At 42.8% G+C, this 21,046-nt stretch overlaps 1 protein-coding gene across 1 annotated transcript in view; it reads left to right on the top strand.

Moving 5' to 3' along the window:
* The first annotated feature begins 13,216 nt into the window (after nt 1–13,216).
* LOC311025407 (roundabout homolog 1-like) overlaps nt 13,217–21,046 on the top strand; it is a 74,287-nt gene continuing 66,457 nt past the window's right edge. Inside the window, exon 1 of the mRNA XM_084028291.1 lies at nt 13,217–13,943. Within this exon, the coding sequence (XP_083884417.1) occupies nt 13,883–13,943 (61 nt within the window). The 5' untranslated portion in view covers nt 13,217–13,882. The remainder of the gene's footprint in view (nt 13,944–21,046) is intronic.

Here is a 21,046-nt window from a genome sequence, read left to right as displayed (position 1 = left end):
GTGTGATCCTAGAACCTATATGCATTCCTCTTAAGACGTACTCCGCTGTGAGCTTTGATGGTGGATTTCTCTTTTTCTTTCAAGGAAAATCTTTACATCTCTCTTGTGTATGAGAAAGGCAGAGGGGGAGTGAGGGGGAGTGAGAAGATACACTTTTCCGGAGAGAAATGGCAATTTCCCACATTATCCTTTCCCTTGGTCTCCATCCCATAATACCTAAAGCTCCGACCTTGACTTTAACCATGAAAACCCCATGTTTTAGTATCCGCCATCTTTGACTCTCTTTCTTTCCTTCCTGTCTTTCTTTTCTTTCTTTCCTTCTTTCTTTTTCCTTCCTCCGCCGTCTGAGAGGACCTGTCTGCATGCAGGCCGCTATTACAGATGAAGAGGCAAAGTGATTTCCATGTAAATGGTGTCAGAATGTCATTTTCAAGTGAAGCTGCCGAGAAAATGAATTCCTGAAGACGAGAGAGATTACCAAGGGGCAATGACACCTGGATTGCATTCTCACAGATTCCCCATGCAGTGCTTGTATAATGGTGTATCCACAAAAATAGCTTTGTTTGGCTCCCTGACTCTGTAGATGCCGAAGTGTCAGTCAGCCCGACCAAAGAGGAGAAAGGCACTCGGATATTACCATAGCAATTTATGGTAATATAACCATTTTTTATGTGAGCAAATCACAGTTAAATTCAGCTTGTGTGTGTGTGTGTGTGTGTGTGTGTGTGTGTGTGTGTGTGTGTGTGTGTGTGTGTGTGTGTGTGTGTGTGTGTGTGTGTGTGAGTGTGTGTGAGAGAGAGAGAGAGAGAGAGAGAGAGAGAGAGAGAGATATTGAGGGCATTTGTTTCATCATCAACATAAAGTGTAATGATAAATTGATGAGGGTACGAGGCTAATAGATAATATTTGGACCAGAGTTGACCTCGGGGCTGGCCATTAGTCTATGTGACAGGTTCATCATGCAGTTAAAGAAACAAATATTAAGACCAAGATCAATAATGGAACAGGACAAAGAGAGACTCGGACCAAGGGTCAACAGGTTTGTACAGTTCATTAACTGACTAAATATACTAGAGGTTCTACAGGTGTATTACTCAACATTAAAACACATATAACGAGTTGGAACCAATTAAAACAGCTAAATATTCTCCGCATTTATGTGGATGTGTAATATGTGGAGGGGATCTCTGCATGTATCTACTTCATTGCCTCCTATGAATCATACTATTCATCTTTTTAGAATGTCGTGGATAAAGGAAAGAAAATGATGAGGGTTGGTTTTGTAAATGAATGAGTGGAAGGAGGCACATTTCAACAGAAGTTGTTGAGAACTCCCAAACAGAATTAGTAAAATACTCTTCTTCTTGTAGGATGATTGAAATGGTGATATCTTATGTTGTGATTTTCTATGACAAAATCACAAAACCAACTTTTCCTTCATTTTATAGCTCTAAATGAATCCATTAGATAGGAAATCATGTCACTGGATAGTATATCATGTTTCTTTACACAGAGCCAGTCAATGCAGCTATTCATAGTGTAAAATGTTATTGCAGTAATCAAGACAGTTAATTAATGGAAGCGAGGTTGAGATTGAAGTAATACAATTATATACATATAGAGATATATGTATAAAAGGAGGTCATTCTTGTTTGCTTCACATCACAACATTAAGAGATATCCTGCATCCAAACACAAAGCGTTGCTTTCTTCTTCACTGACTGTCACACACCGTCCGTGTTTGTGTGCTTCACCTTGGGTTCAAACCGCAAAGTGACTTGGTCATCCTCCCCGGCGGAGCAACATTTTCGCTAGAGGAGACCACATTTTCCTCTCGAGATGATTATCTTTCCAATGTCACACTCACAAGCCTGCTCCTGTCAGCGTGATAGATGACCATGATATTGACTTGAGGTTAATTCAAAACCGCGCTGCTGAGTGAGATGAAGGATCTGGATAAGAGTGCTGTTGATAAAAGCGCAGTTGAAAAGAAAATTGTTTTGGGTCACATGCCCCGATGCCCCTCCATTGCAGCATCAGACTCTCGTTCTCCAGAAGAATTATAGGTGAGAATACCTAAACGCCAAACAAGCTAAATGTTTACCTTTTTATGGATTTATAAATGCTCTTAACCTCACTCATGTGCTTGGCTCTTTACTGAACAGGTCTTAGGCTTGCATTAGTGTCAGTTGGGAATAAACACTCCAGCCTGGAGATGAATATGTCTGCGCATAGATTGATCTTTCCATAAATACAAGAGGAATTAGTAGACGGGCTTGAAAGGCTTTTCGTGACAACAGCAATGAAGTTAAAATTGTGCTGTTTGGTGGAATTGAATGTCACACAAAATTAGAACTAAAGCTCCCGTGTATTTGCCTGATTTGTGCAATCCACAGCACCCATCCCGCTGCTGTATGGTAGATTGAATTGGATAAATAGCTGCTGAGCAATGTTGCGGATCAATTCTCCTTTTGTTTCCACGCATCATTACACAGAAGAAGATGCATTCATCAGTCATCGTGGACATTGTTTCCAATACAATACAAGCAGAAAGATCAATTACAGTCAACAACTGTTACTTGGATGTGAGCACAGGTGATCCGGCCATGAAAAATGCATAAGAGAGGTGTATAGTGGGAGAGAAAGGGGCGGAATTGCACAGCCACGCAAGTCAGGTAGAGTGAAAAATGTAAAATTTGTTTTCGGCGTTTGGTGTTTGCTATCTCCATGATGAATTGGGTGTTTTTGCTGCCTCGTGGCTTATGCATGCTAAGGCTCCAGCACCCCCACTGTTTGTACCTGAATAGGAACAAGCAGGCAGCAAAACTGAATCGCTGGAATTTTTCAGTGAAAGAGACAGAGGTTTTACTGCAGGTGGACGTAGATCCTCCCGGATGCCTTTCTGCAGATTGTGGACCACGATGCAGGCATGTGTCTGTATTGCAAGTCTCTCTCCATTGCTGCACGAAGATTGAGCTGTGAAAAATATACAGTCCATATATAAGTCCACTGGACTTACAGATTGTGACAATGTGTTGCCACATGTAAGACGTACACAAGAAATATACAAATACATTGTGAAATACCTTAAAGCATAACGATTAGTCTTCTGCTTAACTCATATTAATGATGTTGCCCATGATTTCCCCAATGACTGAAAACTGACTGAAATATTAAAATAAAAAACAAAGGGAAAAAAAGCATTTTCTTCTAAATAATCCCTCAAAAATAAAATCAAAATGCAAATAGTATTGTTTGAATTCACCCTTTTGTAATGTCCATGAGTGTGTAGGCACCAGGCTTAATCTGTATGAGTGCAGCCTTAGGACCCTGAGGATATTGGACCTAGGTTGCTGCAGAGGTAGCTTTGTGATTTGTATGCACCCCATCTGATAGCGTCTCCTGGATCACAGATGGATTATTTAGGCTTTTCCTTCGGCGTAGGCTCCTTCTTTTGATTTTTCCCCCTCCTTTTTCTAAAGGTCCGCATTGTATCTTCCCTTTTCTCTCCCGGTCTCTGCTTTCATTGTTGGATGCCTCAAAAAACACACACACTGGCAGAGAATTGGCTTTACCAGAGGAAATGGAACAATGATGCTGAAGGAATAACCTGGAGGGGTAAGTTGTAAAGTTGTACTCATGCATATTAGTGAGGCTTGATTAGTGTCTTTAGAAATGTCACTGTTGTGGATGCACGTGTTTTTGGCATGGGCGGCTTCAGAGGGAATTAAATCCCTTCCCTGCCCATCGATTCACACAGGAGCAGATGCTGTCCACGTGCTGTGGTGCTGAAAGTTATCTGTATTCTGATGATTGCATGTTGCCTAACAAGAAGAGAATACCTTCTAATTCTTCAACATTTCTACCTCCATAGATTTACTTTAAAAGGAAGTTAAAAGTCAATCCATTCTTGAATTGATCCTCGCGTCCATCGTATTAAAGTTCGAGGCTTTTAATAAAAGTTCAGTCAATCATTTTGCTGATTAATCTATATGTTGTGGAAGAGGCTACAAGTGGCATGCATATACTGAATTTCATTTATTAAGAATGTATTACACAGTTATTTAAACAAATAAAGAACATCTACATAAAAATACCTTACAGTTTGCTTCTCTACAAAATCAAGAGCTTCATTTTCATCTTTCATCCCTCTCTCCGTGATCTGGTTTTTATTGTATTTCTCCGGCTCCTGGTTCAGAAAATCCCTCTGTGGTTTTGAAAACCCTAAAGGGATTACGCTATGGATATGTACAAGTAACTATTGCTAGAATTGCATTCAGGCAAATCCAACTCAGATCTGAACGGATCACTTAATCTGGTGGATTTTGTTTATCTGGCTCCACTCAACAACACAAACTTTGCCCTTAACTGCCTTTTTGGTCAAATAAAGGGAAGGTATGAAATGTTCTCCTCAGTAAGCAGTAGGGGGGGGGGTGATGACCATTCTACTGTACTACACTGGGAATCAGAGCATCGACTGAGAAATCACTTGCCAAGTTGTGTGAAGTCAGTGGATTCATTCCCTAATAAATCCCTTAATCTGTAAATGCCTTCTAGTGGGCCCGTGTTTATCAAGGTGGGATGAAACAATGTTAGCTACAGTAGGAAACTCGCTGCGTGCTCATTAAGTGGTCATCCATATTCCCTCCTTTCCTCTTCACACCTACTTTTTTCTATCAGATGTTTATAGCACACTAAACATACAGAATGTTTTTCAAACTCGTTATTTTTCAAATGCAGCAAACGGCATGTTTGGTCGTCAAAGCTGTTGATGCTGACATGTCATTCATCCTCTGGGGTCAAAGGTCACCGTCCTTTGTGGCTAGTCCACGGGGGTCATCTGTTACTCCTCAGAGCAGTTTTTCTCCTCCATACTGCCGACTCAGCCGACTATGACTTGTGACGATTAGCCGTGGCATGGCCCCGGACATTGCCTCTCATACTTTTAATATCCTTTGTCTTGCTCCGATGGCTCCCCGTGATGCATTACAGCGGCAGCGATGAAAGCCCGTATCTGTCTCCCCATCCATTTCCCCAAAACACACAGCCGCACATGTCAGCGATGACTGCCAGGTGTTGATAAGAACTCTTTGGTCTTTCACGAGCAGACAGTGAGCCTTGTACAGTGTTAAAGTGCGTGATGTATGACTTATCTTGATTGACGGTAATATATGCAGTTGGTGTGTGTTTGTGTTTGTGTGTGTGTGTGTGTGTGTGTGCACATCAAATACCTGAATCTGTCTCAAAAGCACAAGCCTCATCTTCCACATGCCTCCCTCTGTGGTTTTGATTTCGACTCAAGTTATTGTGTGTAAAAAAAAGAAAAGAAAAAAGGCAGTGAATCATACTTCCTGGTTGTGCCCCCAGCTTTCACTTAGCACCCTGGTGGTGTTGTACTACAGAGCTGCTGATTAACCATCACGTCTGAGTCTACAGTGGAGATATTGAAATATGGCTGGCCTTATATATAATTTCAAAAAAAGCAATATATGTATATATTGTTATTGTCATTATATTCCTGCAAATGCTACAGGTGAAATGTGTTTGCGTTTCCTTGCAATTTGCCTCCAAAGCAAATGTGTCTCCCACGCGCCTTTTGAAACGTAGACCTGATCCAACATATTGCATTGCACATATATCTGTCTCTATGAGGACGGGGAATTGCATTTAGGAGGGAGAAAAGGGGAAGGGGGGGGGGGGGGGGGGGGGGTGCTGGAAGCTGATTCTGTTTACGCTCCAGCGCTCTCTACAGTATGTGATCTGTCTGCTGTGGTATAGGGGGAGCTGCTGTTCTGTCTTATTGACAATATGTTAGATGGTAAGCTGTGATTATTCCCCAGTAGACAGGAGAAGGAAGTCCAAATCAGCAGTCCCCGTCTCCTTTTGATCTACAGACTCTCCCCATCAGCTCCGAGCCGATGACTCCAACAGATATTTGGTGTCATTCCTTCACGGCCGTGTGCACGTTTCCAGTATATGACACAGTATGAGAGACTCACCGGTTGATGCATGTTATTTCCCATTATACTAATACTAATAATGAATCGGAAATGTATAAATCAACAACTATATCATGTGTTGACTACACCCCTATATATACCCCTGAATTGGCTTTTTGTTGTTTTCACTCGATCAATTCTTCCCACATCACATCTTAGATGTGAAATTAGCATCCATCCATCGCAGTTATCCACATATTTACACAAACACTTGAATGCCTTTTCTGTTTCGCTCCTATCTTTTCCCTCCCACACGCATCTTTTTAAATTACATCTCAGATTTATTATGCTTTTCCCCCCTTTTACACCCACTCTCTGCCACTCTCCTTTTCTGTGCTCCCCACGTTAGATCAAACTAAACAATGCAATGTGATTATTACCACCCGCATTTAATATGCAGCTCTGGAGAGAATGCAATCTTCCCCGCTCATTATGTCCCGTCATATATTCTTGTGTGGATGTTTGTGCGGATGATGTACTGCAGATTTCAATATGTTGAGATTGTTATTCACATTAAAGATTATTTCATGTCATATTATTGCTTCTGGCTTTCGCAGCTTTTTGAATCCTCAGCATCTTCACTATATTGGCCTCACACTTCAAATCTCGGTCGAGGTAATTTTACTAATCCCGTTTTTTATTGCTGTGTCATGCATACAAATAAGCCACAGACAAATAAGCCAAGACCGCATTGACCTAGAAGATTCCATAAATGATTATAAACAGGATGCAGAATGAAGAACTGAGATAAAAGTAAAGAATGCTAATACTTCACAAACGTATCATTACATTTCAGACAAAATTGATATCAGTGAATTATGACATAAAGTACTGCATATATGCAGATTTGGAATCCGAGTCTATCTTTTCCAAGATTTTGAAATAAACTCATCTTAGCTGAAGATATCCAAAATAAAAATGGCCATTCCCATCTTTTATCATCTGCACAACTAAATATCTCAAAACATTATACATGTACAGTGTTTCCGTTGATTCCATGTAGGGCGTTCATCAAGGGAGTTGCTAACAAATTAGCATACAGTTAGTCGATAAATCTCAATCACAGGTTTTTGGCACTTTTGCAATGTTGGCCGCTGGGGTGCATTTCTCAGAATGATTAAAGCGGTGCGTGGCGTCGGTGGCCGCAGGGTGCCAAGGCATCCCGGAGATTTGGCCGTCCATCAGACGCCGAGGATGAGTAGCAAAGCTGTTTGTACCACAGATGGCTGATCAGTACAAGAGACTTCCTTCTCCTCCCGCCTGGCGCTGCCGCAGCGTCCCCATCCCCATCCCCACTTAAATGCCAGGGTGGGTTTTTAGTTAGGTCGGGATGTGCAGCAGGTAAACGCGAGCATGTTGTTTTTTTTGTCTTGGATTAAGCGTGAGCTCATGAAAATCTTGATGGATCACTTGATTGAGCGTTCCCATGCAGGGTTTTGCACACAACAACAGTGAAGCCATGGTGATCTGCATTCCCTCGCTCTGTGTGGATGGATCAGACTGAAACACACTCAGAGTTTGGCTGCACGCTGGGTGGCTTTCAGAGGAAAGTCCATCTGTCTTCCTCTCTTCTTTCTAGTGGAATTTCACACAGGAGCGTGGTTGTAGTGCTCGCCAGCAGGGGAGACGAGGACTTTGTGTGATTTTCACTTTGTGAGAAGAATTGTTTAAAAAACATAGTTACCAAAATGGGACTTTATTTGCCTTATTTTGTCCCTCCGGCATGTTTCAAGTTCCCCTCACAGCTTTGTGACGTCCCAACACATTCTGAAGTTTCACCTGTCTTTTGGCTCCAGGTTGATCGAGGCCTTCTTAAAGGCAGGCGGGGCCATTGGGGAGCATGCTGGCTGTACAATCCACCATCACATTCCTCCTCATTAGCCTGCTCTGTGTCAGCCAGCTGCAGCAGGGCCAGGCCACGGACGTGTCATCAGGTGAGAGTACACAAGAGTACTTATGCTGTCACTTCTCTGTCCTTCTTAATGTGTTCTGCATGTTCTTTTTGTGAAGCCTGCGTTGGTGTCCACTTCCAAAAGCAGTTTGGACTCTGCAGACTATTCAATAGGCGGTCTGGGTTGAAGGATTTTCACAAATGCAAGGAAAGTGGGAAAGGCTGTTGTTAAACAGAATACTCTCCCGTTGCTTATGGCAGCCGTTCTGAATACCTAAATATATAATACAATAGATTTACTGTAATACAGAGATCTTCAACAGGGTCTCTGCAGAGTTACTGCAGTGGGTCCTTGAAATGATTTGATCCCAAACTTCTTCCAAAAATGTATGTCCAATAATACACACACACACACACACACACACACACACACACACACACACACACACACACACACACACACACACGCACACACACACACACACACACACACATTAACATGAATACAACCTGTAATAAGAAAAAAAATATTCCTATTTGTTAAATGTTATGTTGTGAAATTGTAATGAAGAAATGCCAATAAAGAATTAAATCAGTCAACAATTATTATTTTAGGTAAGTCAGCACCCGATAGGTGCAGTTATACTGCCCTCTTGTGGCTGATAAAATGACAGGCGGTGTGTATTTCTAATATATTTGTGGAATATCCATAAAGCAGGGCATCATCAACATGCTTTCAACGAGTTTGCATGTTCTCCCCGTGTAAGTCTGGGTTCTCTCCGGGTTCTCCGGCTTCCTCCCACAGTCCAAAGACATGCAGGATGGGGATAGGCTAATTGGTGACTCTAAATTGCCTGTAGGTGTGAATGTGAGCGTGAATGGTTGTCTGTCTCTACATGTCCCCCTGTGATAGACTGGTTACCTGTCCAGGGTGAACCCTACCTTCGCCCAATGACAGCTGGGATCGGCTCCAGCCCCCCGCGACCCTAAATACAGGATAAGCGGTAGACAATGGATGGATCGATGGAAGTTATATACTTGCCTTATTGGCTTAATCCAAACCTGGAATGACGTGGTGGCGCCCTCTAGTGGTATATTTCTAGATAATATCCATGTCTGCAAACCACAGCTCAGCACCCAGCCAGTGTATAAAACCTGGGTAAATCAATGAGACATTGTGTTGGGTGCATGTAAGCATTTGACTGCTCAATTCATCCATAATTCATAATTTATATGTACATCAATGATGTGATAATTTGAGTTTACTTTAGGTTTATTGGTTGCTAAGACAATGTCCAATTACCTGTCTGTTCAAACATGTGATGTATCATATTAGTTTCTGCTCACATGGAAGAGATTATATTGTTTTGTTGTTATTGTTCTTCTGATTAAATCTGATTATATGTCACAGTCAAAATGTAAAATGTGCTTCCAGGATCAAATGAATCTGGTGGGAAGGGAAATGTCTTTTTACCCTCCTATTTTTAAGAAAAAGACAAACATGATGAAACACCATCTGAATCAAATTGTCGAAGTAATTTATTTTACAATATGAAAAAGGTTTACACAAAGTGTAATCATACAGAGTAAGAGAACGCGATTGTAAACATGTTTCTGTTGTTGGGGATGCTGCCATATTGCACCAATTTTCAGCATCAGTAGGAATGCTGTATTTCATCCACATACAATGAAATCAAAGTGTCTTCTTACAGGAAATGGGTTGATTTTTGTTATTTATTTCCTTTTTGTGTGAGACAAAAAAAAAAACAAAACACTATTCCACCACCTCCTCAATGCTGAACAAATTAGCTAAAAATGAATAATAATAACAATCCTGGAAAATGTACAATATACATTTCTACATATATATATATATATATATATATATATATATATATAGACTAACATTTCATCAGCATGGCTGTCTACACCTTCAGGAGTTCCACCACATTTATCTATCGGTGAGATCCATTGACTTACTTTCCTGTTCATGGTGGAACTCCAGGGAACAAAGACGTCCACGTTACACATGGATGAGTTCAGCACTTTTGTACATTTTATTGTCTAACCTGATGTCATTGTCCCCACGCAAACACATACAGATAAACACAGAGCCAACCGTGAGGTGATCTCCCAAACCCCGGCAGCTGATCCCACGTCTGAAGACAACAGCCTGGTATACAAAGGTACGCTCCGACTGCTTAATGTGCTCTGTGTTGATGAACACATCCCCATCTGCCTCCAGTCTTGTGTCGTACACCATGTTGACGTTACAGCGGCCTATACTTGTGTTAATCCAGCAGAAAGTGTTGTACTTTTCTCTAACTTCGTCATTAATTATACACAGAGATCCGTTTTATGCAATTATTTTTGTTCCACTTCTAAGTGCTTTCACTTTTTTGTCGTTTTTTTGTTTTTTTTATCTCGCACAGTTCAGAAGAGTTTCAAAGAAATCTCTGAAATAAGCCTCTACAAAGCTGCCAGTCGGTAAAGCGGTGCTCCAGATTGTGCTGATTCCGTATTTGTCCTTTGAAAGATACAACATTGAACCCAATTCCCAGGAAGAGGACTATGTTTCCTTTAGCTGACAAAGACTCTAATACCACTTAGTGCCAGTTCAGCAGCTGCAGACCTTAAGTGCTGTGTCCAAAGCCAATACAGTTCAATCCCTTCTCCTTTTTGCTTTGACATTTTATGGTGAGGGCTCTGACTTTGGGATGAACTGAGATAGAAGAAAGCGAAACATTTAGGAGTTCTATAACCGCTTTGGTTTTGGACAAAATAAGACTTTCTGCTCAGTCTGTCTGAGGCCTGGAGCAGATTTAAGTTAAAAAGAAGAAGAGGAGAATGCCAAAAAATAATGATGTTTTTGGTCTTTTATCTTTAGCAGGCGGTATAAATGTATTCTTTCTTTTTGTGGAATCTAAATTGGACTCTTACCGGCTCCCATCTGACGTAGTTTACGTGGCGCTAATGGGTGAAAAGACGGATTCTTTATCTGTCTGTTTCCTCTCTCAAGATAAGAAGCCTATTTTTTTTTTCTTCATGCCTAAAATCATCGTGGCCCGGCAGGGAGGGGGGAAAAAGAAGATGACAGTGAGATTGTGAGAAGTTGAAAGGATGTCCAAGTCTTAACGGCTGATAAGACCATTCGGGGTTGCTGCCAGTTTGCCAATTTGGAGGGAGATCAAGAGGAACGCGAGGCATGGCTATTGCATCAGCTCTCACTTACTGTGTGATGGTAAACGCCGAGGCTGTCTCTTACGTTGCTTCAACACTCGGAGTGACCCTGAGCAACACTAGTGATTTGCAGTGAGAGGTGCTGACAAATATGCAGAGATAGAAACGAGTGGAGGGACAGGAAAGAGCTGTCACATGTAATAGGAAATAAGGAGAGCGGAGAATCAGCTCGGAAAATAAAAGCTATAATAATAATAATAATAATGTGAAAATCACAGTGTACAAAAATACACCAGACAGCTCCTTTAATTAAAATCTTCATTTCACTCCTGATATCAGGTGTGGTCTATCTTTTTATTGTTGTTGTTGGACCAAACAGTCAACAGTGTTTAATAAAGGAAAAGCTGAGGCCAAGTTTGTTGGTCAGTTGAGGTTCCAAATGATTTATTCCTTCATAAATATTTTTTAGATTTGGCTTTGTGCTTTTTGGAGATGTTTTACTCCGCTGGCTAAGAACCAACTGGAGAGCTACTTTGGAGCGAAATAAATAAATAAATAAACACAAAAAATAGGTCTCAGTGCTTGGCAGCGTCTCCTGGAAATCCTTGCCATTTTTTATGTGCAGTGTTGCCATGAAGACGTGCACGTCTTTGTGTCCATTTTTCGCCATCTGTTCCTGGAATATATCGGTGTTGGCGACGCTTTGGCTTGTGACCAATCGTGCAACGCATGATAAAACTCCCAAACCCTGCATTTAGCTGCGTGTGCTGCACCTGTTGTTATGTTGAGGCCACATGGGCATAAAGAGCCCCACTGTTGAACACCACGCCTTCACCCTATGCTCTGACAACAGCTAATTTATATATATATATATATATACAGTGTATATTAATGCCATCGCTGCAGGCATGTTGAATAGGACACGTGAGAATAGGAACATGGTTGTGTACCAACCGTGATGACTCATGATTCATTCAGCAGAGCCAACAGTGGTCCACAAAGGGCAATTAAAGGATTTGAGGCGAGAGGTCAGGGACAGGGAGGGCCGAGTGAGTTAACTTTGTTCAGTCTAAATGGGACTTAAAAGAGCAGAAGCATCGCTGCCTTTCCGTGGCGTGTTAGTGAGACTGATTGAAGTCTAAATACATAATTGTCATCTTTTTTTCTTTTGTTACTAATTTTGGTTGGACACTGTGAAGGAATTTTGAAGTATCCGCCTTTTTATTGTAGAATGATGCATGTTCTTAACTTGATATGTTTTCGTATGTGTCGTGCAGCCTGCCTGCTTATCCCACTGAGCGTGGCACACTAAAGTATGTGTTTGAGATTTATTTTAAATTAATATCAATATTTCTAACCCCCCCAAAACTCACCTCAGACTGTGCTTCAGCTCCACGGCCAGCAGAGGGAGCGCTTGCCTCCCTACAAAACAGAATAGTTGAGGTTCACTGTCAGAGATGTACTGTAACTATTAACTGCAAAGGATCGAGCTGACCTTAATTCAAAACATGTTCAATTTCAGTAGAATTCCACTCAAACGATGCGATTATGACTTCAGCATGTTTGATATCAGGACATTATATGTCAGGCATCACATTTCTAATGTACTTAAATTGCTATTTAATTTCCCAGTGGTGTGTTGAGAGGTCAGGGGGGGTGAAAGCTTCATCGATTTTGTCATGGGAAGAAGGATCACACCGCTGCTGCTGTGTGTGGATGGATGGAGGCGCGTTTTACTCATTCCATACACACTGTGTTTTCGCCCCATATGAGCTGATCCTTCAGCTTTATATTAATAAGGAGGACACAGTAAAAGTGCCAGTCCCTCTGCCTCCATGGGAGGATACAAATAGTAGAAATCAGTCATCAAGGTCAAAATGTGTTCACTTTCAGTAGACAAAAACCAAAACTAAATATTGGAAGGTCAATATTTAGTTTTGGTTTTCATAAAAGACTCTTCTAAATGCTGATGGAGACTTTTAAATGAGACGTTTGATTGGTGCGGGCTGTTGCCACTTAATCTTAATCTGCTGTTGGATTGCCCCGAAACTACAACATCCACATTCCGCAGCCTCTCAGTAATGTTGTGTCTCTGCAGCGTTCACCGAATAGCCAAAGGGTCTGTCTCATAAGGGGACGTGGTCGGTGCGAGCGGAGCCTCGCGTTGCGAACGTATCCCGATGCGGTTTAACGGTGCCTGACTCGCAGGAATCTCCTGTGCAGAGCAGCAGAACGCCTCTGACTGGTTTAGGGAGAAACCCAAAGCAGCGCTCGAGCGCAGAGACGCGCGGCGCCTCGTCCAACCAGCGCCAGCCCCCCCACGAAACCCGGCTCCGAACTACACGTTTAAACCATTAAAGTGGCTGCAACCGGACGCTCTCTCTCTCTCTTTCTCACTCTCTCTCTCCTCTTCTGCCTTTTTCTTTTTCGCTCTCCAGCGGAAAAAAAAGAAAAGAAAAAAAAAGAAGCTTCTCCCCGAAGTGGAACTAATAGCGTATCCGATCACAGATGAATCCCGCGAAGTTACCAACATTTGGAAGTGCGGAGTTCAGTAGGAGCGGGGAGGGGGTCCAAGTGGCGTTGAGTGGATTACTTATTTAAAAAAAAAAAAAAAAAAAAAAAATGCCTCCGACTGATCTGAACTTTGATGCGACTAGAAATCGACTCTCGTTGGAGCAGAAGCTGTGAACAGTGTTCGTCACTGCGGAGTTGAGGAACTCTCCTCCCGCCCGGATCCCCATCACCGGCTCTGCGGGACAACTTTAGATGAAATAGCCGACGAAGCTGCATTCTGGCTGGGATTACATCTTGAATGATGCCTGCGCGTCTGACGGGGATTTACGGTCTACTGGCACTTCTGCACATTTGTTCAGGTAGGAGTTATTACCGAGAAAGCTTCCCTTTTATGAAGTTTAAAAAGCTAGTTCTGTGTGTGTGTAACAAACACAACCAGATGAGTGTGATTTTGATGTATTAGCTCTGTGAAGCCAGCAGCTATGTGGCCCCCCTGACCCATGCTGACTGCTGCCCGGTTGCTGAAAATGACCCATTTATCTATATGCTCTGCTGCAGTCTCAGTGAAACGCAGCCTCTTTTTCCAAGCCGCTCTTATCGGTGGACATTAGTTGGCCCAGTGAGTGTGCAAAGGGAGGAATAAAGAGGTTTATGTGAGTTGTGTTGTGCATGTGATAAAAATCAACAGCATGCCAGCAGTCAAAGTTGGACGTAGAATGGTTTATCATCCTCAGTCCTCAGTGGGTGCATGTATGAGGGAAAAGAGAGCCTCTGCACCAGTCAGACCAGTGAGGATGTGGTGCTTCCAGTGGATGGAATGGGGGGGTGGGGGGGCATGCATTCGCAAAGTCATGCATAGTAGATTCACTGCTATCAGCAGAAATGTTGAATTAAATGTGGGTTATGGGGTGAGCGAGACATACACTCTTCTAGTTTAGTTGATATTTTTATTTTTATGCCAACGCCACATAAAAACCCAGCATGGCGTGCATGTTGGGAGATCAGACATTGACATGTACATGTTGCGTGGGCGCTGTGTTTTTGTTACAGGGTCAAGGTTCATTCTGGGAAAGTGCACCAAAGCATAACATTGCTGGAACACCGATTCTGCAGGTGGAGGTCGGGACGGGGTGTGATAAAAAGTTTTTGTTGGCGTGCTGACAGCTCACTTTCCACCAGACTTTATTGGCTCCAACACATTGCTTTCTTTAGCCACGACCACAGCTCACGTTAGCCGCCGCGTTCCACTTCCAGTCGGGCAGCAGATCTCGCTGCCGCTGAAGGAGCATCACCTCCTCCTCCGCCCAAGGCACACTGCTGCTATACAAACTATAATAGCACCAACGTTTACATAGACTGATAGCTTCAATCCAGATATTAGATCACAACCTTTTACATACATGCACCTGCTGTGGGATACATGTGATTGAGCCTGGAGGGTTTTTAGAGGTCTGAGGGACTAAAGGCTGGATACAAGGTATAAATGTAAACATTTTCACATTTTAACCAGATTTGGATTTTAGGCTAAAGTAAAGCTTCAGTCTGATAGGCAACAAACAAAGAAATACTACATTCTGTGATGATATTAATTTATTGTCTTCTTGGAAAGTCGGGCAAAGGCACATAAGAAATCACAAATATTTTTAGAAATTTCAAGAGTCCCTCTAATTCCCTACTGGCGCCAGTCTTGTTCACCCTGTAAGACAAAGACAGCTGTCAGTAACATTAGCAGAGGCCACAGACTGACAAAAGAACAATATGTTTTCAGCACCAGAGCGTCCATAAGTGTCTTTTACAGAGCGATGCCTTTATTTAGTGCTTCCTTTCTTTGACAGCGCAGACGCAGACTTTCTCTTCCAAGGTTACGCTCTATTGAGAGAGAGCCTCCTTCACAATCCATGTGGGTTAAACCTTCTTGGGTGTGACGGCCGTTCTTTAAGGTCGACATACGATGAATGTTATTCACGCAGCATTTTCCAAACCCAGAGACGAAGCACTGAATGTCGTGGATGTAATGCAGTGGTTTTCTTAAATTTCAGCGGTGACCCAAAAAAAGGAAACGCGCTAAGACTTGCCCGTCCACGTCAGGAGCAGAAAATGTATATGACACCGATTTTCCAGTTTGTTGTCTCTGAATTTCCAAACTGACACACTTGGTGACCACACAGTCCTGAGCGTTTCAAGAGTAGTCAAGGAGATGGGTGCTGTTTTTTGGGGGGAAAGTTCTCTCATCCTTCAACATAATGTGCGATTTTCCACTGAAATGTACACTTGTCAGGAAGCCCAGTTACTAAGAGCATTTATGTGATGCGAGAGGTGATGTGGCGTACAGTGAATGGACGTGGCGGTGGCCGTGTTTGAACCTGGGAGAGTGTGTGTGTGTGTGTGTGTGTGTGTGTGTGTGTGTGTGTTTGCCTCATCCCTATCCCACCATAGATTACAGGGATTTCTCGACGTTGTATCTGGGATCGCTGCCAGGCTTACATACCTGTCCTTGAAAGTGATCCAGGCGTAACATATTGCAATCAGAATGATTACATGCTTTCCCCCCTACTTTTGTTTAACGTACACCAACTCATCCACGTCTACGGGATGAAGCATAAAAAACGTACAGTGGTGCATCATAAAACACGGAGCTCTCAAAGCTGTGGCGCCGAGGGACTTCATCGCACTCAGAATTAAGAACTCCCCCGTTCGTCGAGTTTAATCTACGCATAATAAATCTGCCGACGGTAATTGGATGATACATAATAATCTAAATGATGGCCATTAAAAGCATATGCTTGTGTCGAGATGGCTCTGTCCCTTTCATCCCTCAGCGATCTAAACGACGCGTCCCCGGAGTGACGCCGTTACCTCGCCTCGCCATTCTACCTGCTTTGTCTGTAAACACCGCCGGACAAGGAACCATGGGAAAATAAAAGAATGGCGATTCCTGTTCTTCTTTGTTATGACGGTCGTCTCACTTTCAAACAGAGGACAGGTTTTTGCACACTCAGTTCACCCTCTCTCTTATGCTGACACTTATTGGATTAATGTCTTCATAAAAAACATTGGAGCTAAGCTAATAACTAGGCTAATTACTTTAGGAATAAGCGACGAAGGCCCTCTGAGGTTCATTTTACCTTTGCTAGACCCCTTTGGTCCATGTGTTGCTGGTGGAGGAGTAAGTACAGGAGGGGCTCGGAGACCAGCAGCCTAATTCCATCACTGGTGTGTGCAGCAGCCCCACAGGGACCAGTGTGATCCAGACATCTGGCCCGGCTTGCTGGAGTTAGTTCCACACGGGTCAGAGGTCACGTGTTCCTACTCATGCTGCTTTGGGGACTGACACTCACGGCTGCGAGAGGTTGACCGCCGTGACCCAAAATAGTGCACGGCACTTGTTAGGGAGCGCTGGACTTGAAGCGGTGGCGGTTTGACCAGAGGAAGCTGGCCCCGCCGCGTCGTCCCCTGTAAGCTAACAAGCACCAGCAGCGTTTGTGGCGGTGACAGCGATGAGCCGAGTCCCAGCGCTAATGAGGACTTCTTTCGCTACGGATGGCGGGGCTGATGGGACGGTGACGAGGATTCCTTTGTTTGTGGGGTGAAATTGTCAAATTCCTGTTTTTCCTCCTTAGAGATAATATATCTAACAAGCATCACCGGAGCGCGGTTTGACTGGGGAGCATCTTCATTAACGCGCTTTATTTCCTGGAGCACAACATGAAGGACAGGAATAAGGATTTAAAAAAAAATATTCAGGGTGTGGCCCGCTCTGTGCTTCACTCACACTGGCTGAGATTCTGCAGAAACCACTCTGTTTTTTTAGAGAAAGGTGCACTGGTTGCTTGCCTATTTATTTTCTTTCATTCTTCAGTGCCGGCAGCGATTCTGGCACGCCACGCTTTTTTTCCCCAGCTTTGTAGAGCTTTCAGGCTTTCGAGCAATTTACATTTTCCCTCACCGGTCCTCGGGACCCATCAAACCTGGTTTTCAGGTTCATGTCTTGACTTTGTATGCAGTTTCTGTGTTTCTATATTGAATGCGTTGAGTGGGACGAATTCCTTTTAATCCCTATGAGTTCATTGAGTCAGCGTGTGTAAAGATGAGGTCACGCCAAACAAACGTCTAAGGCACAGGTGTTTTCTCAAGGTCGTCATCACCTGATCCTCACGGTGAACTTCATCCCAGAGGAAATGTTCTGGTGCAGAAACAGAAACTGTGTCTCTTGCCTCTCAACCCCTCGCAGACTGTTTGCTTTCACTGAATGTGCATAAATGCATATGTAATGGCGTCGGCGTGAGCTTGTTTTTAATGTGTGTGTTTTGGGATTGTGTGTGCTCAAAGCTGTGATTCGTGATTGCTTCCCTTGTTTACTCGCCGTTTCCTGTGGCGCCGTGAGGCCGAGCGTGGCTGCCAACCCTGGGGAAGGGAGAGCTACCGAGAGCTTTAACAAGCACCCGTGGGCCGGTGGGGAGGGGGGGTCACAGGTCATCACACCTTCTCGCAGGCGCGCATGTATACGTACACACACACAGAACTCCTTGTTTTGAGGAGGATCAATAAGTATCTGCCTGCCTGAAGGACCCTCCCACCCCCGCACTGCTTCCCTCAACCTCTACTTATCTCTCTTAAATATTCCAGCTGTTTTCACCGGCGAGCTCGTATTAAAACACAATAATGTGTTCATCTCAAGCATGAGCCGAAACAAATAATAGAGAAATGAAATGCTAAAAACGAATTACATTTGACCACACAAGTATAAAAGCATGAAGCTTGGCATAAATTAAAAATATTAATCATGAAGTGTCATGGTCACTGCCATCTCAGTAACGTATTAACTCAAGCCGACACAATTTGTACGAGCAGATTAATTCTGTCTTAAATATGCATTATTTATGCTGTGTGACAGATGTGCGGGAGGGTGTTTTTTTGCCCCTGTGAAATCAGTTTTTTTCCCCCCCAAATTTGGATTTGATTTGATTTTTCTGGATTCAGTGTTTTGCGATTTATATGCATTCACTCATCAGAAAGTTATCTAATCATGTGGTGGCAGGGTTGGAAAGTGGCACAGGCCACCAGCAAAATGCGGGTAAAATATTCGAGTGGCTGCTGGATTTGTTTCACTCAGCAGCCAAAACAACAATGGTAATCTGCTGAGTGGATGGCGGGTTTTGGAAACAGCCACAGTGGCAGGTGGACAAAAGAGTTCATTTCCAACATTGTTTTGTGAATTAATACAATTTTAACAATTCATAACAACATTTTCAAAATGTAAGAATACCAATGAACTGGATGTAACACAACATTGTATCAGTTATAAAACCATTTTGTCCTTTTTCCAAATAAAGTGCTCTGAATTTAGCCGTTAGTGTCAAATTCTTCTGTGTTTTTATGGATGACTAACAGGCGACCCCTCCCCCTCTATATGGATCTTGTGCTGTCATTGGCTGTAGCTCCCCGGCAGGTCGGGTAATTAGCCTGCCAGGTGATGCATCGATGAGCCCCTCGGCTTGCCTCTTTGAACAGCGAGAGCCAACACCAATTTGTGTGTTTGTGGAGGCGATGAGCTTCGCCCTCGGTGAAACTCCGACATGGAGGGCAGAGGAGCGAAGCAGCGCGCTCGTAAATTAAACCGAAACATAGCGGCCCAGAATTCTGTTCAGTCGGCTTGGGTGATGGAAAAAAACACTAATAAAAGCAGATTAAACCCTGATTTTCCTAAATTGCATTTTGCATATTCCGTAGTTAGGGCTATGAGGAGAAAAATCAGAGGAGGAAGATTTTTTTCTTATTTTACATTTTGACAATAAAGTCGAAATTAAGAGAATAAGGTCAGAATTTCAGTGTGCTAAAACTTTATTTTCAGCATTATTACATTTTGTATAATTTTGATGATTATTCTTTGTTTTCCTCACAATAAACCCGTCCTAAATAGTGAACCAATAGCCACGCTCATCTGGATGAGTTTCCAAGCTCAGGAATTCCCTTGGGTTTGTGGTTTTCTTCAGGCTGTTTGCACTCATTCGGCCTCGGTTTCCTGTTCTGAGGTCAGTGTCCAGCTACGGGTGCCTGCTGAAGATAATTCTGCGACTCAAATTGCTCTTTGTAGTTAGACATGTTATATGTGGGCTAATTGTGAAGTCATGCCTGAAGTGCATCCAGGAATCCGTCTTGTTTTGTACTGATAAACGAGATGGGCGGAGACTGGCACATTTCTTACAGAAAGAAGCACATTCTTATACGAGTGTCCCCATACAACTAAAGATTAAAGGGCTGCAGCGGTTGCTTCCAGTAATACTTCTTTATTCCTCAAGGATTTCAGGTTGGAGAGGTAATTGGGAGAAGTAATTTTTTCAGAGGAGAGCTTTAAAGGTCATAGTAATGGAGATGCTTCTCGAGGTTACATCTCCTCTCCAGTCAGGCGGCTAATAATCAGTAGGATCAATATGCCCCCCCAGAGACTTGGCGTCTAGGATCGATAAGCCAAGTCACTGTTACAATCAGTTCAGTCGGCCGCTAAAATAAGGAATCAAGAATCATTTTTGATACATTGAACTTTTGATTTTATGACATTCCTTTTGAAATTGTGTCTTTCTAATTCATTCTGACGTCCTTGATCAGAACACATTAAAACCAAACCCAGTCCTTCACTTGGCTTATTAGATTCCAGTGGAACGTCAGTGATGAAGAAGAGAGCGGCTGGAATCAGCAGGCCGGCATGAATATGAGGCCCTCAGGAAGGACTGACCTTGTTATTACATGGAGAGGACCTACCTAATGCTACCTTCATTAACCAGAGGTTGACATTGGAATGTCTCTCAAAGCATCTTGAGCGTTTTTGACATAAAGTCTCATTAGCAAGTCGGAGAGCCACTGGGAGATATCTGGATGATGTACTATGAATGCAGATTTAAACGGGGTTAGTGGACAGACGGACACCTTATGTGTTGTGCATCAGTTTGCTTTATTCTTACTATCCAAAGCTAATTTCTTTAGCGCAATAAACTGAATAGGCATTTCTATCATGTTAAGTAGTTTGTGTTTAGTTTTTGATACAGGGATTAAAAGCATCTAACAGGTAATGCAATACTGTATTTTGAAGAGCTAATCATACAGTATATAACAGGATTATGAGATGTGTTATCTGTCTTATTGTAATAACTGCAATAACAGGATACTGCAATATCTTATGATTCTTTTAATTGCGTTTCATGTACCGTAGTGCTTTTATTACTTTCTCTCGCTGCTCCTGATGTCTCGCTGACCAGTTCACGAGAACAAATTCATCTTTTCATTTTTGCCCCGCAGTCATCAATATCTTACAAATGTTCCATTTGCTGATTAAATATGACTTTCATGAAATAAGCATCTCGGACCCCGGCTGTACTTTCTTACATTCCATCTCCCCCATTGCCGTGGTTACAATGTAGCCGCTGCCCTTCCTTTGCAATATTAATAAGGGTTGCACATAAGCCGA

The sequence above is a fragment of the Eutrigla gurnardus genome (genome assembly GCF_963514095.1).
Source record: "Eutrigla gurnardus genome assembly, chromosome: 15".
NCBI lineage: Eukaryota > Metazoa > Chordata > Actinopteri > Perciformes > Triglidae > Eutrigla > Eutrigla gurnardus.
The sequence above is the reverse complement of the archived record's forward strand: the minus strand, read 5'-3'. Positions and strand labels throughout refer to the sequence as shown.